The sequence below is a fragment of the Gloeophyllum trabeum genome, assembly GCF_000344685.1.
Source record: "Gloeophyllum trabeum ATCC 11539 unplaced genomic scaffold GLOTRscaffold_00002, whole genome shotgun sequence".
In the NCBI taxonomy this organism is placed as follows: domain Eukaryota; kingdom Fungi; phylum Basidiomycota; class Agaricomycetes; order Gloeophyllales; family Gloeophyllaceae; genus Gloeophyllum; species Gloeophyllum trabeum.
This window is the reverse complement of record NW_006920411.1, coordinates 62,179-88,011: the sequence shown is the minus strand read 5'-3', so window position 1 is coordinate 88,011 and position 25,833 is coordinate 62,179. Positions and strand designations below refer to the sequence as shown.

General features: G+C 55.5%; 9 protein-coding genes across 9 annotated transcripts; 4 read left to right on the top strand and 5 right to left on the bottom strand.

Annotated features, from left to right (window-relative positions):
• Positions 1-1,437: 1,437 nt before the first annotated feature.
• GLOTRDRAFT_34048 (uncharacterized protein) lies at positions 1,438-2,487 on the bottom strand (the record flags this gene model as incomplete). The annotated part of the gene is made up of 2 exons (XM_007863547.1): positions 1,438-1,878; positions 1,939-2,487. Coding segments are annotated over 2 exons (990 nt in total), but the record flags the coding sequence as incomplete, so codon positions are not given.
• A 717-nt stretch (positions 2,488-3,204) lies between these two features.
• Positions 3,205-4,326, top strand: GLOTRDRAFT_33335 (uncharacterized protein; the record flags this gene model as incomplete). Its single annotated transcript, XM_007863500.1, has 3 exons — positions 3,205-3,455; positions 3,507-3,838; positions 3,884-4,326. The coding sequence occupies 3 exons, from the start codon at positions 3,205-3,207 to the stop codon at positions 4,324-4,326; spliced, it is 1,026 nt and encodes a 341-aa protein (XP_007861691.1).
• A 1,378-nt stretch (positions 4,327-5,704) lies between these two features.
• GLOTRDRAFT_135853 (uncharacterized protein) lies at positions 5,705-7,181 on the top strand (the record flags this gene model as incomplete). Its single annotated transcript, XM_007863758.1, has 3 exons — positions 5,705-5,853; positions 5,906-6,188; positions 6,248-7,181. The coding sequence occupies exons 1-3, from the start codon at positions 5,793-5,795 to the stop codon at positions 7,179-7,181; spliced, it is 1,278 nt and encodes a 425-aa protein (XP_007861949.1). The 5' UTR covers positions 5,705-5,792.
• A 193-nt stretch (positions 7,182-7,374) lies between these two features.
• Positions 7,375-9,112, bottom strand: GLOTRDRAFT_34018 (RhoGAP-domain-containing protein; the record flags this gene model as incomplete). The annotated part of the gene is made up of 6 exons (XM_007863546.1): positions 7,375-7,522; positions 7,571-8,118; positions 8,172-8,397; positions 8,448-8,755; positions 8,816-8,985; positions 9,028-9,112. 6 exons carry the CDS (start codon positions 9,110-9,112, stop codon positions 7,375-7,377), a joined length of 1,485 nt encoding a protein of 494 aa, XP_007861737.1.
• A 2,483-nt stretch (positions 9,113-11,595) lies between these two features.
• On the bottom strand, positions 11,596-12,692 carry GLOTRDRAFT_125116 (uncharacterized protein; the record flags this gene model as incomplete). Its single annotated transcript, XM_007863757.1, has 2 exons — positions 11,596-12,341; positions 12,395-12,692. The coding sequence occupies 2 exons, from the start codon at positions 12,690-12,692 to the stop codon at positions 11,596-11,598; spliced, it is 1,044 nt and encodes a 347-aa protein (XP_007861948.1).
• Positions 12,693-13,410: 718 nt separating this feature from the next.
• On the bottom strand, positions 13,411-14,493 carry GLOTRDRAFT_135851 (uncharacterized protein; the record flags this gene model as incomplete). The annotated part of the gene is made up of 2 exons (XM_007863756.1): positions 13,411-14,123; positions 14,193-14,493. The coding sequence occupies 2 exons, from the start codon at positions 14,491-14,493 to the stop codon at positions 13,411-13,413; spliced, it is 1,014 nt and encodes a 337-aa protein (XP_007861947.1).
• A 2,516-nt stretch (positions 14,494-17,009) lies between these two features.
• Positions 17,010-17,700, top strand: GLOTRDRAFT_109424 (uncharacterized protein; the record flags this gene model as incomplete). The annotated part of the gene is made up of 1 exon (XM_007863755.1): positions 17,010-17,700. A coding segment is annotated over exon 1 (594 nt), but the record flags the coding sequence as incomplete, so codon positions are not given.
• A 628-nt stretch (positions 17,701-18,328) lies between these two features.
• Positions 18,329-18,487, top strand: GLOTRDRAFT_25733 (uncharacterized protein; the record flags this gene model as incomplete). The annotated part of the gene is made up of 1 exon (XM_007863460.1): positions 18,329-18,487. A coding segment is annotated over one exon (159 nt), but the record flags the coding sequence as incomplete, so codon positions are not given.
• Positions 18,488-20,031: 1,544 nt separating this feature from the next.
• GLOTRDRAFT_125113 (uncharacterized protein) lies at positions 20,032-21,106 on the bottom strand (the record flags this gene model as incomplete). Its single annotated transcript, XM_007863754.1, has 2 exons — positions 20,032-20,777; positions 20,845-21,106. 2 exons carry the CDS (start codon positions 21,104-21,106, stop codon positions 20,032-20,034), a joined length of 1,008 nt encoding a protein of 335 aa, XP_007861945.1.
• Positions 21,107-25,833: the final 4,727 nt, after the last annotated feature.

Here is a 25,833-nt window from a genome sequence, read left to right as displayed (position 1 = left end):
AGACATGCCCGAAGGCTCTCCGTTATCTATTGAACTTTCTACCTCAGACTATGCACGTTTCAGATTTTCATACACCCTAGTATATATATCTAGTGTCTAGAATGACTTGTGGACTACAACGGGTGATTTTTGCTGTTTCCTAGAGGCCGGGGCAATAGTCCGGACATGAATCTGACCTTGGCCGAGGCCGGTATTTTATCCGGACATAAAGGCGGGGGGCCGCCAGAAAAAGTCCGGACATGACAAAATCGAGTCTTGCACCGGCATCTATCGGTATTTTCAGGGGTCCTTTCGGCGGACGCGTAAATAAGTTCTAGCCTTGCTTCGGTTAATTCTGACGGTTTTTCGACACGTTATTTCTTTCAGGGGCCTTTCCGAGTCGATGTCCCCGTGAGTATATAAGCAATATACTACATATAGTGGATGCCCAACCACTGGCACTCTCTGAGTTGCTGGTTCTTACTCAGGCTCCTAAACCATCCGTCCTTAGCGATCTCGCTCCTCCTTTACTAGAGCGCACGTGTAGTGTTATGTAATACAAATCTATTTTTAATTTATTACCGGATACAGAACGAACAAGAGGAGGAGAACGCTATAGGACGGCTGGCACAAATGTCGTCGCCGAGATCCCCGAGGCTGACTAAGCGGACGGTGGCTGAAGCCTTTCAGCAGCGGTCGGCGGGCCTTCATGCAACCATTTACCACTTATTACCTTGGGATTTGCCGCTCGGTGTACTTTATAGCAGTGTAAAAATGTCCTAACTGAATGGTATACTCATGCAATGGTTATCAGTAGTACCGAAGGCTGAATATCCAGCTGAAGAGGCATAATGGCTATAGACAAGCCCCTCTGAGTGTCAGAAGTATACCAAAGGTATTTGCATTGGTCTTGAACCATTTTAGCACCCGTTTATATGTGTTCTGAGTGAGCTCAACGAGGTAGGTGTCGAGATGCTCTCTACATCGCCCGCCAACCGCTGCTGAAAGGCTTCAGCCACCGTCCGCTTAGTCAGCCTCGGGGATCTCGGCGACGACATTTGTGCCAGCCGTCCTATAGCGTTCTCCTCCTCTTGTTCGTTCTGTATCCGGTAATAAATTAAAAATAGATTTGTATTACATAACACTACACGTGCGCTCTAGTAAAGGAGGAGCGAGATCGCTAAGGACGGATGGTTTAGGAGCCTGGTTCTTACTCTGTTGCGGGATCTGGGTCAGGATGAGTTCTCACATACAAATTCGATTGACGCACCAGTACTCGTACAGCATTCCTGGTATTGTGTGGGAGAACTATAGATATCCTGTTCATTGACATTGGCGTCATAAATCATCGTCGCTCAGCAAATCGTCTTCGTCGTCGCTAGGCAGTCCACAGTTGCCGTTGCTCGACACCGCCGGACTAATTACGCGATGTCTGGTAGGGCGCACGGTAAAGTGATGTTAGTAGAGCGAGCACCCAGAATATAGCAGAATGCAAGCGCACTTAATTAGCAGCTCCTCGATAGCCCCTCTACCGGCCTCCAAGTCCACCCTCACCCAGTTGTACACCAGGTCTCCGCCCCGGTACACGAGCATCGTGGGCAGCATGTCCAGGTCAATATCGTCGTCCTCGTCTACCTCGCCGTCTTCATCGTACGCCTCGCCGTCTTCGTCAGCTTCCGTGTCCCCGAACGGATCGTCTTCGTCGTCTATAGTCGATAGTCCGCCAGGTATTCTGCGTGCAGTCCGAATAGATGTCGAAGGGCGAGGTGCAGGACGGGACGAGGAGGATGCGGAAGCGAAGCCAAGGGCTCCGGCTTTACAGCGCAGGAATTTCGTATCAGGATTTCGGCGGGCGAGCTGGACCAACGTCTCATCCAGAGCGTAGCATCTGTCTAGTGACTTCAGACGCAGCCTTCTCAGCCTGCAGCTATTGTGTTTGTAAGATAACGGGAGACTCACCGGTGCATAGAGATGGACCACAACCCAGGTGTTCCTATCCTCGCTTTCAATAGCCGGCAAGAACCCCTCCACTCCTACCTCTCTCAAATGTCCAAATCTGCCTGTCTTTCCACCCGTGCCAAAGAAGTCCATCGCACCGTTGCTCCCTCCTCCCTCCAGCATGTGCCTCTCCCACATTCTCTCCTCCTCTTCCTCCCTATACGTCCGCGCGCTCAACGCCGCCCTCTCCATCTTCTTATTCAGCTCGTCCAACTCTGCACGCTGGTGGTCGCGCGCATTCCTGTCCGCCTCGCGCTTGTCACGGATGACGCCCTTGACACCTGTGCGCCCCGGCACGCCCACGCCGACGCTGTTGCTCGCGCCCGCCTGCTGCTGGCTGAGGATGCGGTCGATCTGCTTAGAGCGCTCTTTGTCAGAATCGTAGTCAAAGCCATTGTCATCGTCGTTGAGCTCGGGCCAGTCGGTGTTGTCTGGCGACGGTGTTCGCTCTGGGGAAGAGGAGCGGGAATCGGAGAAGAGTCTGCCCGAGAGGACCAGTGACTCAATGTCTTCCGGCTGAAATCGAGTTCAGAGAAAATTTATCAACATATAAAATACAAAACATACCATGGTTCGAATATAGATGCTTCAAAATGGCGGATTTGGATTGCAAACGAAGAGACGAAAGTGAGGTGAAGCCTGGTGAAGTAAGGGGTCCGCCGATCGAGATCTGATTTCTGGGGAGTACCTCATGCACGTGATCTTCGCGTCCCCTTTTGCTTCCGCCATTTTCGACTGGGCTCTCAGTGCCTCTCACCACCATCGTAACGCGCTACAAAAGCCAGAATGAAGCAGAACTACGAGAAAACATTTTCTTGTTTACACACCATCCTACATTCCCAAAGAATCGAATAATATATGAAGGCTGTCTGTGAGTATGTCGTAATTTCCCAGGTGCGAACTCAGTGGCAAGTCACCCTCTGTCAAGTTCTTCCAATCCTCGAAACCGTCGCTTATATTTCCAATGTGATGAAGGTTTACGACAGTATACAGCATTGGGTTGTTATTATTTGAAGTGATCCCGCCACGTAAAGGTGGTTGGTGGTTTCAATTTGGACTTACGTTCCTTCATCCCTTTGATCCTCCGTCAGCCTCGTCAGCCACTATCCGGAGGCTGATATGCCCGGTGCTGGCGGACATCAATGCTCGTCCCCTCTCGCTGCCCCCGTCGAATTGCTTTGACTTTGCTCTCACATTTGCTTTCGTATCGCTGTCATTGGCACTGTCATGGAAATATCCACAGCCGACTATATCCGCTCAGATCTCTGGTTCTCCGACGGGAACACGATGATTGTTGCCGGGCGGGCTCTGTTCAAGGTTCATCGCGGACAGCTGGAACGCCACTCGGAAGTCTTTCGAGATATGTTTGCTCTGCCACAACCACCCTGTCAGGAAACGATCGAAGGTTGCTTGCCGGTGGTGCTATACGACTCGCCTTCGGACGTACTCTTCCTACTGCGAGCATTATATGACGGCCTGTACGTCTCTGCGTGTTCGATATGGACCCCGTAGCTGATACACACATCCAGATATTTCAAGACGGCCATAGCTCACGACTTCCAAGTCATCTCAGCCGTACTTCGGCTCTCCAGTAAATATCTCATTGGCCACCTCCGGCGGCACTGCATATCACGGCTCGAGGTAGACTGGCCTTCCTCCTTGCTTGGCTGGGATCATCGCGAGAAGATGGCCACCGACCCATCAACAGGGCGCTATAATCCGCGAGAGATGTACGCCCACCCAATCCTCGTCATCAGCCTCGCGACGGAACTTGGGCTGGACCACCTCCTTCCCGCCGCTTATTACGATCTATGCCGGTACGGCCCCAGCAAAATCGCATCGGGCGTCCCTCCCTCCAATCGTAACCCCCCTCTGCCTTTGTCCGCAGCGTTAGAGAGCGAGAGAGCGGACTCGCCCATCCTACTATCGCGTAGAGAGCTGCTATCGACGTTCCTCGGCCGCGAAGCCGGCCAGCGCTACATCATCACCTTCATCCAGGACGAGCTCGCACACCGCCCACCCGCGCGCGACTGCTCCGCCTCCCCCATCTCGGGAAACCACCCCTGCCTCGAGTCTTTCTACTTTATCCAGCTGAACATCCTGCGTTCCGTGGGCGGCATCGCCGCGGGGCGCGACGGCGACCCGCTGTACACGCTCGCGCAGGCGGTGGAGATGCTCTCACGGACGGATTTCTCGGATGGTGTGAATCAGTGCGGGCTGAAGATATGCAATGCGTGCCGTGCGGAGTTTATGGTGTCGGTAAGGAAGTGTCGGGAGAGGGTGTGGAGCGAGGTCCCTGGGTGGTTTGGTCTCATAAGGGAGGAACGCGTACGTAGTCTTGAGATTTGAGCAGGCGATCATAAAGGATTTGGGACATCATGCTTACTGTCAGCATTTGGCTTGTGTACCGTTGTTCGGGGAAGTATTACGGTATCACTATATTTATTGTACGAGAGCACTGGAGGCATGCTGATAACCATGATATTTTCCCGCACGAGAAAATTAGCGGGTCAACGCGCAGCACCTTGTTCACTGTGTGGACTCTTCTATATCGCGGGCGGACGGACATTCCGATGAGGTAGGACCGCGAAGACTTTAACAAGCTTGATCACCACCACTGGAGCCCCCGCGGGTCATGAGCTCACTTCCTGGAAGCCACAGGTAGATATTTACCCGTTATGTAATTTCAATGTCAATCGGGAAATTGTCCCCGGCATGCTCAGTGGACAGATATCTACTGTACAACTTCTAGCGCTCTGTCCGTCCCGCGCCCATCGGGCAAGCCTCTTTACTATCTGAGTATACGACTCAAGGTGCGAGTTCCTGTCGAAAGTCACTCTTGAAAGGTTGCGGCAGGCTCTCAGATGATCATCGAGACGGTCACTTATACTGCCGGGGTGGCTCGTACTCCCATTCCTCCACCACATAAGCTTAGCATTCTGAAAATATTCTTGTCAGCTGCTGCATAATGAGCCCAGAAAAGTAACATAGCTTATAGAGCGGTGAGTGCTAGTTATAGGTCGATTTACCACGGTTTTACTGTAATTCCGGGGCCTACGCATTGGACTTTTCAACATATCCCGATATGGACTCGCCACTTCTATACCTGTCGGTATTTCACACGCTTCACCTCAAGACTTTGTTATTGGTTTTCCTCTCATTATCTTGCTTCTGTGATATGTGTGAAGTATACCCGTCCCTCGTCTGACTTTTAAGTTGACGACGCAGGGCTCATGTGGATTATCCTCTTTTCTCTTCCCCCCCTCCCGCCTCCTGCCCTTCGCAATCTTACTGCATCCCCTTGACTCCTCCGGCACCCGTTCCATTCCCCTTGTCTTCGGTACGCTGTATGAGTTACAGCTGCGGCTGGGTACAAGCGATTTGCCTCGGGTTTGCCAACGATCCGCCAAAGCTTCCGTAGTTCGGCCGTATCGAGTCGTCGACCTGGATGGGGTTCCCGCAAGTGGCTATATTTCCCGATGATTCACCTCAGAGTGACTTCTCTTGATTTCTTCGGTATTGCTCTCCCAGCAGGGTTTCTGGTGACAAGACATATACATTGATCTATTTCTCTGGTGTCATATCGCCCTCACGTGCGTTTTCGGGAGGACAACTCACCTGCACTGCTTCGCCGCGCTTCGTCGCGGGGTCGCCACTTTCCCGCCGTCCGATCAAAAATAGCCCCGAGCCGTACCGTGCCAGTGGCCGCCAGCTGCTACTAGTAGCGGTTCCGCTCTTCACGCTCAGTTCTCTGTATATCACTGCTCTATCTCACGCGGGCCTTGCTTTCATCGACACTGCCAATTTTTCCAAAAATGCTCGGTAGCAAACTCGCAAAAGCCGGACCAAGTCTCTCTAGATCCGTATCCTCTGCAGGTATGCCACCCTCCCGCTTCTACCAAGCCAGATCTGAGCTCTTCGCGTCCAGTGGCGCCCGCATCCATTCCCATCCTAACCGTCAAAAAGGCGAAATCGAAGACGCCAGAGCCGATCACACCCACGCTCGAGGAGACGCGCGACCCATGGTCTTCGCTCTTCGACACCGTGTCCTCAAGCGTGCCTGCCAACGCGCTGTACCAGTCGAAGTGGAGTAGGAAGTCGGCAAAGACACAGCTGTCCTCTAATTTCTTTGACTCGGCGGCGAAGGGCGGGGCGAGGCGGGCTTACTCGACGAGCGCGGGCGATGCATCTGGGTCAAAGTCCCCTGGCAGGTGAGTACTCTCTAGACTCGCCGTATTCGATCCGAACTAACTCACCCTAATACCGAAAGTCCAAGCGCCTCATCCTCCTCTTCTTCATCCTCGATATTCGCACCGGGCACCTCCCCCTGGGACCACGTTTTCCACGACATCGCCGCCTCGCCGCCCCCGCTCGCCCCCTTCTCGCGCCACGCCCGTGCCCCGCCCTCAGCTCGCCCCCGCAGACGACAAACCATGACCAAATCCGAGCTCTCCGCCTTCGACGAGATGTTCGACATGATATTCTCCGCGCTCAACGACTCCCCCTCCGCTTCCCCCTCGCGCTCCCCCACCATCGGCCTCTCCACCTCGCGCATGCACCGCCGCTCTCTCGCGCAAGACCCCGCGGACGCCTCTACCCAAGCACTGGACCGCGCACGCGAAGAAATGGAGCTGTGCGACAGCGACCACGTCCTCCTCCAGTACGCCCAGCGCATCCTGCGCCCGCCGTACCCGCCGCACGGCCCGCACCTTCTCGCGCACCTCCTCCACCTGTTCGCCGCGAAATTCCGGCATCCACACCTCGCGCTCGCTGCCTTTGCGTACGCGCGCGACGCCGCGCCCGAGACGTACGTCGCGCTCTGCACTGCGCCCGCGTACGCCGAGCTCATCACGATCCAGTGGGAGCATTTCCGCGATTTGGGCGCCGTCAGGAGGGCGCTCGAGGAGATGCGCGCGAACGCGGTGGACGTCGACGGGAAGGTCAGGAGGGTTGTGTATGGGATTCGAAGGGATCTGGGGCAGGGCGGGAAGGACTGGGCGATTGTCGACGGGAAGATTTGCGGGACGGGCCCGAGGGAGAGGGAGGTGTGGGATGTCGTGGAAAAGTGTGAGCGCCTTGTCGGGTCTTCGGGGAACCTGGGCGCACTGGACGAGTGGAAGAGCGGGGAAGGTGTGGAAGATAGGGACTGGAAGTTTGGTTACGGAGACGAGGAGGAAGAGGGATTTGGCGCTGTTCCAGCATAGAATAAGATATATTATTAACACATTAGTCTACCCCGTCCTGGTATAAATACTCGAGTATGCAAAGGTATAAGGTAAAGATCGACAGTTCACGGACCACATCCGTCCTTCCAAATAGTAAAAAGGCTACAACAGCACGATCCTATATGCACAACTACACAGCAGACAAGAATCGAGAACGAAAGGAGTGGCGTCGCTACGAGCGACGGCTGCGCGTCTTGGACATGCGCGGTGGTGGTGGAGCGGTCTGTATCGCGCCCAGGCCGTGTTGCGGGACATAGTCTGGGTCAACGGTGTTGCATTTCAGGTGCAGGAGGAGGTTATGCACGAAATGCTGTTCATATCTACCCGCGAGTCAGCACCAGCACTCGCACTCAGGGAAAGACACTTACTGGGCGTTCGTGAAGACAATCGCCATCGACTCCGAGCTGCACCTCAGCAAATTCGGCGCCATCACCAGCGCCAAATTCGCGCTCGTCATCTTCGTCACGCCCATCACCTTCTCTTCCAAAAACAGCTGCAGAAAGCTGATCACAAACAGCACCACCCGCCGATTAATCGTCGGCAGGCGCTGCACGATGCCCACGCACGCCTCGGCGTCCTTCGCGTGGCTGATGCAGTCGTTGTACAGCTCGTCGGGCACGAGCGGGTCGAGCAGCTCGCGCAGCCAGAGCTTCAGCAGCGACGAGAGCACGTGCGGATCGTCGACGCCGTCGAGCGTGTAGTACCCCTGGTCGAGACGCAGCTTGAGCTCCGCGACCGAGTCGCCGTCGCCGGGCACGCGGAAGATGCCCTCGGACTTGGTGCCGCCCAGCGCCAGGATCCCATCTGCGAGGAAGGGCAGGATGATCGGGACTTTCGCCTGCGGGTACGTCCGCTGCTGCAGGCGGAAGATGATGTCGAGGGATTCGCCAAAAATGGACGGGTTGAACGCTGCGTCCTGTGTGTATACGGCTCAGTGGGGTACATGACACGCGGCAAGGGCCGACTCACGGAAGCCACCTCTATCTCAGAAGTGCTGGGCGGCTTCCCCCGAGGTCCCTTCTTCGAAATATACGCCAGCCGGCGAAGACAATACTTGGCCATAACGTCTACTCTCCCCTCTGCCTGCGTAGTCCGCTGCTGGATGAACGACTGGAGGTACCTCTCAAAGTCTTTGGACGGCGGGAACGTGATCAGCAGGACACACATGAGCTGCCACCCCTTGAACACGCTCTCGCTGCTTGCAGTCAGACCTGGGATCACACCTCAAACACGGGAAACACTCACGGATTCGGGTTCCCGCTCAGCTGCTTCATCACCTGGCAATAAATCTCGTCCCTGAGCTCTCCATGCGCGAGTCCCTCGCCGAGCAGCCACCGCTCCTCCTCGAGCAGCCCGCTCCGTTCTCGGTCAGTCATGTGTCCCACACCGTTGTTGATACTGGCGACAGTCGAGACGTGCGCCTCCTGCGTGCGCACGCCGACCGGCCGGTCGCGGTCCCTGTCGCCCATGATGCGCTGGACGACTTTGAATATCTTCACGGCGTCTTTCTGCAGTCCGCGGTTGATGACGAGGAGGGGCGCGGTAAGGGGTGCCTAGGATACATTTAGCCCTAGTCGCACTCGAGACGTGTTCATAAACGCAGGAGAGCACACCTTCTGCCAGGACATCATCTGCGCCACGGGCACCTTGCGCTTGAATATGAATCCCGTGCGGTGCGTCGAGAAATACTGCCTCGCAAACTCGGACTCGATGAACTGCTGGATGTCCGACGCAAGGTCGTGCGGGAGGAGCGGATACGAACTACACAACCACAACGCCTGAGCTTATCACACGCTAGTATAGCAAATAAAAGCGTACTTCAGACTTGCGGTGCTCGCCCCAGGCCTCGCCCGCGGCTCAACAGGAATCGGCCGCCCAGCGGCGCGATTCTTCACAGGGCTCAGGTTCATCGTCGCCTCTGAACCATCCAGCGCGGTCAACACCCTACCACCTACACGCAGCCAAACCGCACTCACCCTGATTCAACACAGGCCCACTGATCTCCTTCCCAGCGAGTTTCCCATGCCCTGGCGGCACCGGCGCGGGGCGCCTCGGGCTGGGTGGTATATTCGCCCGTCCCGCACCAGAATTACCGCCAAACGCCTTCCACCCCTTCCCCGGCTCCCTCGGTGTCGGCGGCATACTCCCGGTCGGCGTGGACGGCACGCGCGCGGCGAGCGCCACGTTCGGGTTGGGCGTGGGCGGCGCGCTGCCGCTAAGGTCGTCCAGGAACGTCGGCGTGAGCGACGTCTTCACGCGCAGGTCGAACGAGTGCTGCTGGCGCGTCGGTGAGGGCGAGGAGGACTGCGTGGTGAGAAGTTCGACGGCCGCGTCGAGGTTCTGCGGGAGCGGCGGGCGGTGGTACGAGGACGGTGGTTTGGACCTGTCCCTGTCTGCAACTGCACCCTTTTGTTGGGTCTGTGCGCGTTGCGGTGCCGCGCCACCATCACCGTCTTTGTTCCTTTCTCCCGCTCCGCCGCCGTCCAGTTTTGCAGATTTTATGGAGGATACATCGGTTGAATACGGTGATGCCGGGATAGGCGGTAGTCGCGGATCGCCAGAGTACAAGCCCTGGTATTGGTCACTCGATAAAGAGCGGCGGATGACGTGCCTCCTTCCTCCAGTCTTTCCTGCGGATCCAGGTGACTGGCGAGTCGGGGTCGTCGACGCAGTATGGGGACGGTCAGTAGTGTACGACCGGGAGCGGCGTTTCATAGCGCTGGGAGACTGGCTTTGCTGGGAGGGCGAGGAAGAGGAGGCGACTTTGAAGTTCTGGTCGTACGCCCGTGAGTTCCGAAAGCTAGTGGAGAGACGCCGGCCTAGCGTTGTATTCTGCAGCAATCGTATCTGTCACAGTCGGGATCACCGCGATGCCATGCTCACCTGCAGCACCCCTAGCGGTATCACGAACGCATCCGGCCGCTCCCACACCGTCTCCCCGCTTTTTGTGTGGTAATAGTAGGGCAAATTTCGGGACTCGTCGACGAGCTCCCACCACTCGCCTTCTTCACTCGGGGGGAGGCTGGGGAAGATCAGCCATGCTGATAAGACGTGAGATATGTTGACGACACGACTTACACGAAATGGCCAACTGGAGGGTCCCAGCTGACCTCTCCAGTAGCTGGGCACGCATAGAACGAGACTTGTGTCTGCAATCAAGACAGCAGCCGAGCATCAGGTTTGCGAGACGCGTGCGAGATCATCGTTGCAAGCGTACCTGGGGATCCACGAGCGTCACCCAGAAATTCGATCCCCAGTCTGCCTGGCTGCTACTGTGCGAATGTTGACTGCCAAAACTCGTGTCCGCCCTCGAATGTAAAGGGGTAATGGGCGCAGGTGAATTTTGTTGGGGGTTGAACGAGGTGGGTGCTTGCGAAAGCGGGCCAGAGTTGGACGGCGAACTGGCAGGCGACGACTCTTGGAGGGTAATGGAAATTTGGGGGGCGACGGCGGCCGACATATCTAGACAGAGTTATCAGACTGGAGACTTGAGGAGAATTGCAGGGAAAGGCAGAGCGCGGCAGGGCTAAGTACGATAGGCCAGCTATGAAGAGGGGAAACTGATCATGGAAGACGCCCACGCGTGGGCGTCTTCCATATTCGCCGTGCCTGGTGCCCTTCCCCGGGCTCGGAGCGTCCCCTCGGATTCGGCAACCACGACAACGACAACGACGACGACGACGACAAAGATCGAAAGCATCGCGACCGATGCTGCGACCTTGACTTTGCACCGCTCGTTACCACGGTGTTATTTACTGCTGCAGATCACAGTTTTGGCATCATCTATCCCAGCTTGATAGCTTGATCTCAACGTCGCTCGGCCCTCGCGGACTCACCTTCGTCCACACGGCCCGTCGGACCCGGATTACCCACCGCCCCATTTCCCGTCGCACGTCTCCCTGGGACCCATGTCGCAAGAACACGCAGGAAATGCAGGCCTGAACTCACCACCGCTGCGGAAACAGAGCAAGAAAAGTATGTTTAGTGTGTCAAAAATGGGTAGTCTGATCAATAAATGCCAACAGATGGAGACTCGGGCTATCAGGAAAGGGGGATGTGGTGGGAGGGGAAAGGCGAGGGCAAGTCGAGAGGTATGGACCGCGCGTTATATACTTTGCTGGAAAGCGCAGATCGAAATTGACATATGGCCTGTCCTCGAAGACATACCGAGTGCGGTAGGCACATGGCCACATTGGGAAATGCCTTTCCTTTCACGCAGCTGCGATCGCGATCGAGCGTAGACCGCCGCAAGCACAGGCCATCCCCGGGTCACCCCAGCATTATTTTATCGAGCATAAGTATTGCAAGTCCTTACCATCTCGCCCTGATAACCGTAGGTAAAGACACTGTTTCACAAATTTGACTCGTATATCTATCAAGCGACCAAAGCAATTTACGACTTTCCTTGGCCAGTCGATACGACAGGACATCCCCCTCGAAGTGACTGGCGCGCTTTATCCACGGCGGAAAACCATCCATCGACGCCCGCAATGCCCCCCTCAGTCCAGTCCGCATCCCGCCCTGCCTCCCCAGTCTGAACTCTCTGCCACTTCTCTCTCAAGTCCTCGCACGTCTCCTCCCCATCTAGCATCGGTACAAAAACGAGCTGATGTCTTGCGATGTCCTGCGCCTCTGCTACCATCGCCCGCGCTACCCGACCGTGGATCTGAGCGAACTCGTGCATGTCCACGCCTATCGCGTATCGCTCTACGCTGGGCGGCAGCCCCAGCAAGTCACGTATCTCCCCGTCTGCCTCGCGCCCACTCAACCCCGACATGTTCGTCTGCCACGGGCAAAGCATCGCCACGCCGGATACCCGCACGTGCGTCAGCTTGGACGAACTCGCGCGACGAATAAACGGCACAATCCCCAAGTGCGCTGAGCGAAGACCGGGTCGGTGCGGGAACGCGATGTGGAGGTGTCGTAAACTTGGGAACAGTGGCGCACACGACGAACCTGGCTCTGGGAGTCGTGGTATTATCGGGTGACTTTGCCTCGAGAGGACGCGGTAGGTAAGGTGCGTAAGGCGAGGGAAGTTTGCCGCGAAGATGCGGTAATACCGTGATGGCACCAAGCTGCTTTGTACGATGCAGGTGAACGTTTCTACAGTGGGTGCTGCAATTCCCATCATTTCTTGCTCTGAACGGTCCGCGTATGGTTAGACCGCCTGTCAATCGAATGCGCCAACGCACCCAAATCGTACATCCCGTCCCCGCCCTTGCTGCTCGCCGCCACCAAGAACAAATGCCGTATCCCCCTTCCGCCAGTAACGCCGGCCCTTTGCGCTAGGAACGGCTTCATTTGCACGCCCCTCGACAGAACGACGGACAAGAACCGGAACGGCTCGACCAGCGCGCAAGTGAGCTTGGACACTAGGCGCATAGCGCAAGCCGTACGCCCCCCATCTTGGAACGCGTACTCAAAGATCTGCTCCAGCAGCTCACCGGGAATGCCATCCAAGAAACACGGGCGCCCTGCGTGGGCGGCCATCTCGCCCCTCCCAGCCTCGCGCGGGGGCTTTTTATGACTTCCGGGCCCGGGGAGGCACTCGCGCTAACATTAGACGTGATGTCGATGTAGGATAACGGTGCGTGGCCCATGGGTAGTCCAATGCAGGTGATGCACTGACCGTAACATGAGATGCAGATGTGTTGCCGGCCCAAGCGAATAGGCCGGGCGTGCTCAACAGGGTGTGATGAACATGGTCGCCTCTTGGGGTGTTCGGCTTGCATGGCCGATCACTCTGGCTCTATTTATGGGGGCGGACTGACTTGCTTCAGGAGGGCCGTCCTCCGGCGAACGTCATATCCGGCGCGTGGACTGAAGTTATAATGGCAGGCTTCCCAAGGCGCCGACAACCTCCCGCGTACCAGAAGACGGGCATTCAATTTCCGGCGAGGACGGTCTGTCATTCCGGTCCATCTCGAGTGGGCGCAGAGGAAGGTGAGCACAGCTTTCCATCAATTGTGTCTATGTCGGGCGCTCGGAGAGTATAGCTGTCAAACTAACATGTCCATTACAGTTGATTATAATAGTAACATTATCAGGTGAACATTCGTCAGCCTATGATGCACGTCTCTCCCGCAGACGCCTAGTTTATCTATTACCATTATGCTCTCGCTATCCCCCCCGTCGAGCCCGATTACCAGCCAGCGGCTCTGTGTATTATAAACGAATTACCGTATGTCCGCCCTCCTCCCCATCCTAGTCAGTCCACCTTGCGGAACCTAGACTTGCTTCTCTTGCGGCCGACGATCCCGCTCTCCACCCACTCGGCTTCCTGCGCGAGTTCGCCAGACTGGACCTTCATCCACCGCTCCCTCGACTCCTGCCACGTACTCTCCAGCTTCCCGACGGGCAGCAGCACAAGCCGCGTCCTCCCCGCGTGCTCCGCCTCCGCGCGCACCGCGTCCGCCTTGGGGTGCGGCTCCTCCGCCGCGCGCGCGTCGCCCCAGCAGAACGTCGTCACGCCGATCGTGTACGACTTGACGCTCGCGGGCAGCGCGCGGATGTACCCTTGTATCCGGCGCGTCCCCCGCGGCTGCAGCCCCAGGATGACGCGCAGCGCGGGGACGTGCGGGCCGGCGATGTTCACCCCGGACACGCGCACGTGCGTCAGCGCCGGCGACGCGCGGTCGACGAACAGCCCGACGCCGGGGTGCGCGCACTCGAGGTCCAGCGAGGACTTGGCGGGGAAGCTGACGTGCAGGTACTGCAGCGCGGGGAAGTAGCACGGGGCGACGGGCGGGTGCTGGATGATCAGGACCTGGACGTCCATCTGGACGAGCTCGCACGTGAGGTGCGTCAGGCGGGGGAACGGCGTTCGCAGGATCCAGTGGTTCGGGAACGCGTTGGAGACGCTGCGCACGAGACAGGTGAGTGTCTCGACCGTGGGTGCCGCGATGCGGATGATCTCTTCCACTATAACCGACAGTGACGTGCCGTGAATCAGTCTCGGCGCATTGATTTCTGCTGCATGCTGAGACTCACCGATCTCGCTCCGGACGCACTCGTTCTCCTCGCGGCTCTTGGACTCGACGAGGAACAGGTGACGGATACCCCGCCCGCGCGCGATGCTACCCCTTGACCGAAGCAACTCTTCCATTTGCGCGCTACTGGAGAGCGCAACCGAGACGAAGCGGTAAGGTTCTACGAGCGCGCGGGCACCCCTGCACACGAGACGCAACGCGCACGCCGTCCTCCCGCCATCGTGGCAGGCTTCGAGAAAGATCTGTTCCAGCAGCTCGACAGGCAAGTCGGACAGTGTAGGTGTTCCCCGCGAGCGCAACATGGTGTAGGACAGAGCGTCGTGCTGGATGGGCGAGGCTGAGGCGCGTAAGGCCTTTAATTAGCTAAATCTCGTGACCAATATATGGGCGGCGTGCAATTTTCCCAGGCGCAATATTCGAATATTGACTCAACCCTGTTTCGCCGCTACCGCCAGGGGTACGGTTGCCGAGCAGCACCAGGTCTATTTTCCAAAGTGCATTTCACTTCGTCAGGGTGCCTTTACATCCCGCTCGGGTCCATGAGTGGCTGTGCGAGGTCTGGTCAGTCCCCTGACTGCATCGCCGGACTCCTTCTCTAGCACAGTTTCTGAGCATTTCTCTACTGTGTATGGCCTATGTATGACTTGCTAAAGTATAAGACACAGCTACAGAATACAGAAAGTGTGCACGACTGCTCTAGAGAGCGCTTGAGGCGTAGAGCAAGTATCATGGGGGTCCCGGTGAGACTCCGGGAAGTCCAGCAAGTGCAACCGGCAAGCAGAAACTTGGATCTCGGATAGTAAGGGTCCTTCAACAATACAGCAGCAAACTTAATTACTGGCTTCAGTCTTCTATCACTGCTCTTGACCCGGAGCATAGCTGGAGGGCGAATTCAAGTAGGCATGAGGAGCTGCGAAAGGAGGGTCTCCGGGTCCCACACCGCCGAGATCAGTATTGTATTTCCGGGGTCCGGATACGTAAGATCGTGCACTTGAGCAATGGCATTCGCGAAATAGACCTGGTGCTGCTCGGCAACCGTACAGGGGATAACTACGTACTATTGAGACCATGGAAACGGTGGCGAAGGGTCGCCGTCCAGACGAAGACGAATATCGCGAATCGCTCAGATCTCACATCACAGCCACTCAGGGATTCTAATCCGCGAGAAGTCAGAAGTTTGGGATAGCTTGGCGTTCGGTACCGGCGGCATGCTAAAAGGTGCGCGCTCGCGCATCAGTGTCTGCAAGGAGCCTCATAAGCCACGAAAGAGCTGCACGAGTACAAACTATGAGGGGAAGAAGAAATGCAGTGACCGACGCCGTCCATCGAACACAGTGCCGGACATGCAGCCAGTCGGCAGAGACGCCTTTGCCAAGGAAGCGAGTAACAAGGAGGCCGACAAAGCCGACAATATGACACGGTTGAACTTGTAGCGTATGTAACCAAAGTACCATTTGTCGTAACGGTGACCATGAGTAGGCATCGGGAGGATGCACCCTACCAATGGGAACACACGGCCTCGACGGAATGCATGATTGCCTTCAAGTGGCGGCTTGGCCGCAAGTCCGTTTACCTCTATTTTGCACGACTTGAGTCAACCTGAGGAACCGTGGTCCGTCGTCCTGTAACTGCCTTGCCGAGCGTCGGACACGAGGATCCTCGCAGTCGGAACAAATCGTGTGCGTACGCCGAGTGCACTGCAAAGCCCGCGTGGCGTTGATACATGGCATACCGTCTTCCGTCATGTAGTGCTTTCGGCCTATAGCTACTCGTGCTCCACAGAGGCAACCAGTAGCCTTTAAGACGCGCGCGCACAGAATGTCTTCATCTAAGCTTTGGATGTATCTGTTAAATGCATATACTTACAAGGATACATAGTCTCCGCAGTAGATGCCGTTATACAGCACATGCCCCACGCTCTCTGAATGGGAGCCTCGGGCTATTGAATGTTAACAGCGCAGTAGGTCGCGTACATGCTTCCCTATAGCCACGGCCGAACAGGTGATGGGACCGCGCACGCAGATATACAACAGGAAACCAGGGATAATTTAAATCAAAGAAATGTTGTATCTGGAGGGACGACTTCGTATAGAGCAAGATCGTGGGAAAGCGGACTTGGGCGAGATTTGCTTCCGTTGACCGATCGTTTGCTGGCAACTCTGGTTGCAACGTTGACCTCCACGTCGTCTTGTCTGACGAATCTGCTTGTAGACTCTTGATTATAGCAAATTATTGCTACATGGCTCCAGTCTTCGATTTTATCCTCCTTGGAGCTGTCTATCTGCCCTGCTTAAGACTTCGGTACGAATCAATCGGTCTTGGGACATTACCGCCACATCGGCGATTATCGTAAAGCGATCCTTCGATTCCGCTGCTATTCTCTGGGTCGCTCTTGGGACTGGTCTTGGGATGTCTTACGGTCTGTATCTTTCTCTCGTCGGGAATCTCCCTGCTGCCCTACCTCTCCGTCCGAGTACGCCGAGGTAAGCGCCGGTGCAGGCGCCCTCGGCCCCGAAGTAGGGAATCGTGGCCGGTCCACATCATGATCTTGCATTGTCCTCTCGTCGCTCGGCAATTATATCTCAAAGGATGACGCCGGTTTTCTTGGTAACCCCGTGCGCATTGCTCGGCCGTTAATCTCCTTGAGTCTTCTGCTTCGCCCATCGTGAATGTGCCGTGGATGGGGCTTGTAGTGTTCCGTTACTCGCCGGCGGAGGATTACTGCTGTGTGAGAGTACTGCCTTTGGTAAGCCGCCCAAATGAGTCACCTTAAATGCGCGCGACTCGAGCCTTTGACCCCCCGCTGCTGCTCACTCAAGCCACTGTTACCCCACCACACTGCACCACACCACATAGTATACTGCCTCAGGTCGCGTAACCCCGCGACACCTTCGACTCTCTCATAGTCATGTCCGATGATTTGTGGAAAATCATGTTTGGCGAGTATCCGCCGAGCGGACAGAGGGCTAGCGACTTCGTTAGCAGCATGCAGCATGCAGGAGGTGCTCAGAGCGAGGCTGAGGGACAAGCGCGCAGGTGCGTCCAGGATTATAGGTCCCTATCGCGACCTGCAGACTGAGACCACCCCAGCGAGCTGCAATGGTTTGACCCTTACGCTAGCGAGGACTCCAAGCCGCCGTCGGATGGGCTGCTGCAGCTCACCGGTCCACATCTTCCCTCGAGCGACAGCCGTTTGGACCCTCTGCCGTCTCTCTCTGGGCTCGGTGATAGCCTTCAGTCTTTTGGTTTGCCATCTATGCCCCGTAAGTTATCACCGAGCCTATAAGCAATACCGTCTCTTTTATTCGTCGTTGTTTAGCCACTGGCGTCCACCAGCCCCCAGCTCTTCTACTACCGGAACAGCAGCCTACCGGCGATTACGCGTCGTATCGCGACTCTTCGGATCCCTACCTATCGGACAGCAGCACCCCGTTCTCCACGGCATCACAGTCGTTGAGTGGCTCATCGCCGGCGAGCTTGATGCCTCCCACCCCCGGCGGGCTTTGGCTCCCCGTACCGGGAAGACGCCGGAGCCAGTCGGACCCCCGGCCCGGGGGCCGCGATTTGCCTCCGCCTTCACAGCCAGCCAATTACCAGGCTAATTATAGCGAGGTGATTGACCCGACCCTCTTGCTGGCTGGCCCATACGACCGGCGTGGCCAGTCGGCCTCTGAACCGTCCGTGCCCACGTTGAGTAATTTCCTTCCGGCCGCTCCCCCCGCTCCCGCCGGTCGCCCTCGCGCGAGTACCTTGGATCGTTCCAGCCACGGGACTCGTCCTGTCCATCGCGGTGCTCCATATTCCGTCCCTCCCTCGCACGGTTCAGCTTCCTCTTCTCCGTTCCCCAGCAATCGGGACGGGTATGAGGCGCGCACTACATTACATCCTCGGTCATCTCACCGGACGTCCCCGTACCCCACCCCATCTTCCAGCTCGTTGGTGAACCGCGAACTTGCGGTATCTATGCACGACATGTCTCTGAATACTACTGCAGCGGGGCCCTCTAGCTCACCCGGCCTTAGTCCGTCTTCTTCCCCGGTTATGCAAGTGATGAGTATCAGAGCCAAGGTCACCAGCGACGCCGTACGCGATGCGGCGCTCAAGCGCCGCAAGTCAGATGCTAAGGCCAGCTTTGCATGCCCATTGCGGGAATGCGGCATGACCTTCACTAGGAAGACGAATTTCAAGGGGCACATGCGGTCGCACATGGGAGAGAAGCCGTTCATATGTGACTTTGCCGGCTGCGGGAAGGGGTTTGCGAGGGAGAATGATATGAAGCGCCATAGGAAGGCCCACTATCACAACGGGAGCGCGTAGATCGTTTTCCGAGTATACTCACGACTATCACGACCCCTTTACGACTGTCTCGCATTTCTTGGATACAGGACGCCGCGCGCGCCCTGGATTATACCCGCAACCTCTCGATACCCGCATTACCCAATGGTCCTCTCCTTGCGTGACCGAGACTCTTGCCTCATAATGTTCCCATGTATTCCATTGCTTATGCCCCCCTTCTCCCCATGTGGATATGGTACCCCTTTATACGCACATCTAGGACTTTTGCTCGGATTGCTACAACTGTGGTTGCATTGCTTAACACGAACTAGCCCCGGGAGGGATGCTGGGTTCATCACTCCTTGTTTTACTGTTGAAATGATGTTACCGTCGCTCGGCGCTTTTTATGTTTTTGCTTTGGTTTAGCTCGCTCGTCGACGCACTTCATACCTTTGTGCTACTCCAAGATGGATTCATGTCCGTCCCTCACATGTTGTATGCTTACTTCTCAATCAATTGCGTCAACACCCTTTCATCGTTTGCTACTCTTGTCGTCGGGTGAAGATACTGTAGTCTGTTCTGTAGCTTGCAGCCGTGCCGCCTCCAGCGATCGCAACCAATGGGAGACAGGATCGGTGGCGTGGGATGACTGACTTCGCCATTACTACGGGCTTGCACTCAAGATACGTTATCTTCCCAACCTACCTCCATCACCAATGTAGGCGCATATACGCCTCACCCGCTCGTCATTGAGACTGGTCCTCGTTTCACTAGGCGACTTGGCACGACTGAACCATTGACGCCGATTTCGAAGACCGGGTAACAATCTACCGACGAATAAGAAAATCGGGCTGCCGACGAGATGACAATTTACTTGAGGCTGCGCTCGTTTCTTGAACAGTCTTTCATTGCGTACGAAAGCTTCCCACTTGGCTGCTCTACGTCTCTACAAGGAACCGTTGCGGCGTTCCTCCTATGAATATGACTTACTTGGGATGACAACAAGTCCTGCCAACGGTGGTACCCTGCATCATTGCAGCTGTCATATCGGGGCCAGAAAATATCTTTGGGCGCAGTCGGGGATACCGGCTCCTCGTATGATCTCAGTGACGTACTTGGCTGCTGCCAAAGTCCTGGCCCGATCTCGTGTGTTACGCGACCTGTGGAGGCCGTGAACATGTCTCCGTCAGAAAGGGATGGACTGCCGATTATACGACGGTTGGCCAAGGCACTATGCGATCCGAGCATCTCTCGAGCGACACAAGATCACTATCGCGGCTCGTTTGCCAATGAAAGATGTAGGCAGTCCCGGAGTCGACGATCGACCAGATGTATTGGGGGCGAACGTACTAGTCCCCCGCATCGGGACGTCTGGCAAACGCGTACCAGAATTGAAAGTGGTTTGCGGGCTTCGTCTATGAACAACGTATCGGAATCGATTGGTTGCATCGTCGCTAACTAGCATCTAATGTGAGTACCAGGCCTATCATGCACACAGAAAACGTGAAACCCGAAGACAATCGGAAAGGGCCATTCGAACGGACAACTCTCGACGCACCGAATCTTCAACAATTGAATTGCCGCCCCCGCGCGTTCTCAAGCGCGTCCACCCATCCCTGTACGCCGACGACACCACTTTCGCTCCAGTCATGCTCAGCATTCTTCTTCCCCGCCCGGACATCCATCCATTTCTCCCTGGCCTCACGCCCCGTCTCCGACTGACACTCTGGAATTAGAACCAGCCTCGTTCCCTCGCTCCCCTCAACCTCCTGTCTCACCGACTCCGCCTTCTCCCAAATTTCTGAAGCCAATCGTATTCTGTCGACGTAAAAGGATGTGTCCACGCCCACTGTGTACTGCCGAACGCTGGAGGGCAGCTGGGGAGTCCGTTCCTGAAGCTCTTGGTACTGATAGAAGTCGGGTAAGGGCAGCCCCAGTACGTCGCGCAGAACATAAATTTGTCGGACGGTGAGTTTCACATCGGACAGCCGGACGTGCGTGAGCTTCGATGGCGACGCGCGCGCGACGAACAGTGCGAGTCCCTGGTGCGCTGTGTCCAGAAGGGGACTCCATCCGAAAGCAAGACGCAGATAACGCAGGTCAGGGAATAAGCAAGGTGGGTCGACTCGTAGCGATGTGTCGTTGGGGACGAGTGGGTACCGTGGTCGCTCTGGATGCGCGAAGGTAAGGTGGGTAAGGCGCGGGAAGGGCGTGCTTAGGATGGTATGGTATATTGAGGCGCCATTGCTCATCCCGAGGCGGAGGGTGAGTGTTTCTATGGTTGGTGCCGCGATTTGGATGATCGCTTCTCCTGTGTTCAAACTCCAACATTAGATGTGCTCCGGTGAGCATGACTGAAGTATCCAACACGGACTTACCGACTCCGACTTTGGGCGCCTGTTCAGTCAGGATCATGAATAGATGGCGTATGCCGCATCCTCCGCCGGGGGAGGCCCTGCATATCTCAAGGAACCTGCTCGCCTTTGCACTGTTTGTAATGGCCACGGAGCGGAAGCGGTAGCGCTCGACCAAGGCGCAGCACGATTTGCATACCAAACGCAGCGAAGCTGCCGTCTTGCCCGCATCCTGGCACGCGTCGGACAAGATGTGCTGGATCAATTCGAGAGGGAGGGTGTCCATGACCGAGGATGCTGGCGTGGTCAGGTATGTACAGCGAGAGGCTGAACGTGTCAGCGCCGTAGGTCCAGCCCCCCTTTAATACTGTAACACAACTGAACCTGGAACGGCGGCACATTCCCCAACACGGTTAGCGCGCCCTCGGCGCGCTGGGTAACGATTCGGCTACTAGTTTCTGAAACCAGGGACCGGAGGCGAAGGTACGGCATACTAGTAATCGCGCGTAAGTTGCCGGGGGTAAGGCTATGCGTGTCTGCTTACCGAAACGTACGTTGAGCCGACAGTGTCGGGAGGAAGCCTGGACCTCGTAGGGTATTGAACTCGGATGCTTATTGACGGCACCAAAATAATCTAAGACAGAGGTCGATATGCGGTTCGCTTGCGGTCTCTTGCAAGTCCGGGATCGTCGTAATCCTGATCAGCATTGCGCCAATTCACAGCTGGGTATGCGCCGTGAATCGCTGAGCGGTCGAGACTCGAAATTATCGAACGGGAGTGAACGCCCTGAACGCGTAGGCCAAGTAACTACGAGAACTACATACAGGCAGGGAGGGATTCGGCAGACCTTGGCGCACCCGTCCCTGAGATGGTCAGTCCAGACATCACAGTCCGTAAATTCGGTGGTACCCAGGGACCCACACATGCGTCTCGTGTGTGACGCGCGCGTGACGAGCTGCATCATCAGCACCCACACAGAGTTGTAAGCATAGAGTCGTTGTTACGTGCGTGAGCGGGTGATGATTTGTGTCGACCGCGGGATAGAATTATTAGGTTGTGATATAGTTTGAGATAGCACCACAACTGTGCAGGCCACGTTCCAGCAACCAATGACAGATACGGTGAGTCTGACTTTGGTATTGGATTAATCTGCGGGAACGGTATCGGAATGACATAGGAGTACCGACTGGAGGAAGATGCAAGCACGAAGCACTTCCGTCGACGATCGGTGGCCCTTTGTCGGATGGCGGTTCGTCTGGAGAGGGGTCGTCTAAACGCAGGTACGGAGACACGTTGGTGCCGGTGATTGGAAGTCGGCAGCTCAAACAGATGGGGCGCAGTGCCACAGGAATGGTGACGAGCTGTTGAACAAGACGAGAATGTCGGGAATTTATGAGTGCCCGAGGCCGACGGATCTGGGCCAATGGATAGGACTTGAGATTAGACTGCACCACTACACCAGGAGATTCGGGAGACAGCTGTGATCAACGTGAGTAACTCGCTAAGTCGCTCAGCCGGAAGAGCCGTAGATCAACTTGGGAATACGAAAGACGGAGGATGAGAGGAGAGGAGCAATGGGGCCGCCGTCGGTATATTTGGAAGCGGGGATATAAATGCAGAAGGGGTAAAACAAGGTAGTTGCCGTATGCGGGAGTGAGGCTGTGGGTAGTACGCGTATATGCAACTTCTGCTTGAACCAGAAAGGCTGCCTTCTGGTCCAACTTGAGGCTGCATACACGCCAAGGGATGAGGCGCGACCGTGGGGCGCAGTTGACTTGTTCCGCATGGTTCGTTGGGAACGGATCACGTTCGCTCGAGGGTCGTTTCGCTTGGTCTACGATGTAATAACTCTAATGAGAGACTGCCACGGGACTTCGATCGACTGGGTGCCTCGCAATCGGCGAGTCAACCGGAAACCGTTGCAACCTTGCAGTGAGAATTTCGCAATTACGTCCGACCAGCGTATATATCGGCAAGGGCTCCTCAAGCTTCAAGCTCAAGAACAAGGAGTATCGGTACCTTGGGGTCGCATACTTTCTTTGTGACTGTGGGAACCAACGAGGTGACACCGTCTGTTTCTCATGATCAGGCTGTGGCAAACTGAACGGATCCCAATTTAGCAACATCCTTTCCTTTTTGGGTTATGTTTATCTTTCGTTCTCTTATCGTCACTCTTTATCACTCTGACAGCTCATATAGCATTGTGATAGCCTTCCGATGTATCTAGGTTGTTGTACCATACCATGTGAGCTTGAGGACCTTACGTACAACGCCCCCGTAGATACACCCCCATCTTTGCACTTGTTTGTTAGACGTGCTAAGTGGGGTGAGTTTGTATTCGTGAACCCGTTCGTTCATGGACTTACCATTACCTGTAGTTTACTTGTCTGTTCGTTCACAGGTAATGCGACATCTTTGCACTTGTTCGTTAGACGTGCTAAGTGGGTTTACTTGTCTGTTCGTTCACAGACGCGCACGTCTACGCAAAGGTCGAATATATTATATTATCTTCACACCCCCATCCCCGACTCCCACGGTAGTTGGGAGGAGGGTTCTGTCAGGAAGAAATGGTCGCTCCACCATACAACTCGCTCTCACCATGAGAACCTCATGTAAGCAATGGTCCCGATCGGACCGACACCACCACTGTTTCGTTTCAACTTGAAGACAACTGCCTGGACACACCTGACGTGAATGCAAGTGTGTAGCATTCGATAAAATGATGCACACAACCAAGTGAGGCTGATAGATGAGACTAGTATCTCTGAGCAGGAACCAGTAACTCAAGGAAGCCCCTTTAAATAATGATGTAGATATAAGACAGGACTATATGAATACTGTGTATGTGTCCATCAAGAGTGGCATTCTGCAGCTTGACCAGACACTAGTACTGGAATACTTGTTGGTTTCTGACTGGAATCAGGGATTGGCGCTTGCACTGCTACAATCTTGCACTTGTTCGGTTAGATGTGCTAAGTGGGGTGAGTTTGTATTCACAAACCCGTTCGTTCATGGACTTACCATTACCTGTAGTTTACTTGTCTGTTCGTTTACAGGTAATGTGATCATCTTTGCTAAGGTTGGGCACATGTGACACCGCGGCTCTGCCACACTGACCCCAATCCATACCTGCCTGACCGCACCTGTGGGTAAGGGTACAAAACCCGCCCGAGAGACCTCGGCTCGCTGGGTGCCCTTGGCTGATGCCCAAGGTAGGGCTTTGCGGGTTCAAGGCACCCTATTGAAGGTCCTGTTGGGCCAGTTTTTCTGTACACCTGGATCTGACAGTGCCATACGTATCACCGGGAACCAGCTTCCTGTGTTTTTGCTGCATTTACCCCTCAAAAATCACAAATTTCTGTTGAACTAGGTGCTGACAGAGCTGCAGGGTTTATATACACTGTGGCCCATAGGCTGACTAAGCTACATGGAATATCCCTAATCCTACTGAGCTCCACCTATGATGTCACTGACCCACATGAGCTCCGTGCCTTTGTACAATAGTGGAATATACCAGAATATTCCAGAGGGTTCCGGTGCATTCTGGTACGTTGTAGAACCTGGCAGCTAAGTCAGCGCCTAGTTCAACAGTTTTGTATAAATATTGTACCCTCCACCAGACCCGCGGGACCTGAGACCCATTGGGATGGTTTCACGGTAGCTCGCAGTTCAAGGGATTTCAGACCCGAGCCCGCACCCGAGCGACCCGCAGGCCCAATACTGCAGTGGTACCCGCCACCCACAATTCTCTGCACTTGTTCATCAGATGTGCTAAGTGGGTTTACTTGTCTGTTCGTTTACAGACGCGCACATCTACACAAAGGTCAAATATATTAAATTATCCTCACATACTTACGGGGAAAATGGTCCGTGGGGTATGCACAGAACGGGGAGCCAGCGAGGTAGTTGATAAAAAAATGGAGCAACGGCACAAGTCATGCATGTGGATGACTGCTAGAACCTGGGCACAAGATCGTCACGGCACTGTTGCACAACATCAGCAAAACGGCATGACCGTCTAAGCGAAGCTAAGAACTAATCTCAGGCAAAAACAGTACCAAGTCCATGGTCTTAAGTCATGGGGGCCCACCCCCTGAGCCCAGCACCGAGACTTAGCTAAGTCCTTGATTAAGGTGCTAAGAACACTCAGGCAAGAAATAAGTGGGGAGAGAACAGAAAAATGCTAGCACCACCAGGATCCGAACCAGCATCTGCCATACCCAACCATACAATATAACCATTGCACTACAAGGCTACACTAGTTGGTGCCCAAACCCATTTCAGCCTTTGCCTTGAATGATAGCAACTCCCAAATTACGAGTCTCCGCCCTTGTCTAGTGCTACTGGTATACATTACATGTACATCTATGATCAACAGAGCCATGTATATTGCTCTGCCACCCTCTACAGCATCGGCTAAGAAACTCAGAGAGTTAGAGCTAAGGAGCTCGGTAAGGGCGCCTTAGTGGTACTTAGCGCCTTAGCGTGGGCTGCCATTTTGCTGATGAACGTTCGGCTAGCGCTTGACCAATCCGCTCGAAGCATCAACCGCGTGTCCGAAGCACAGCACGTGTAGCATCTTCCAATCTCTCAACACCCATCTTCCCGCCTCCAACGCCGACTGACTCTCACCCATACCGTACCATGGACGCCCTGCCAGCAGAGCTCGTTGTGCAGATTGTGGAGTTTGCATGCACAGACGGCGGGCACACCGCGTGCGCTCTCCGCGCCACCTCCAAATACCTCTGCAGGGCGTCTGAGCCTTTCAGATTTTACACGGTAGCTTTGAGAAATCCCAAGCAATCGCCCTGTTTCCTAGAGGCCTTTAAGGATTCATCACAGCTCGCGCGGGCAAGCGCTCGCCACCTCTTCATTGCCATATACAAAGAAAACGCTCAAGTAGGTGCGCAGCGACGAGAAACCATCCGCCTGCTGGCTTCCGCTCTAACCCCACCCACCCTCGCTTCTGTTAGGAAACCTCATCCTCCAGTCCATCTCGCGCACCATTGAGA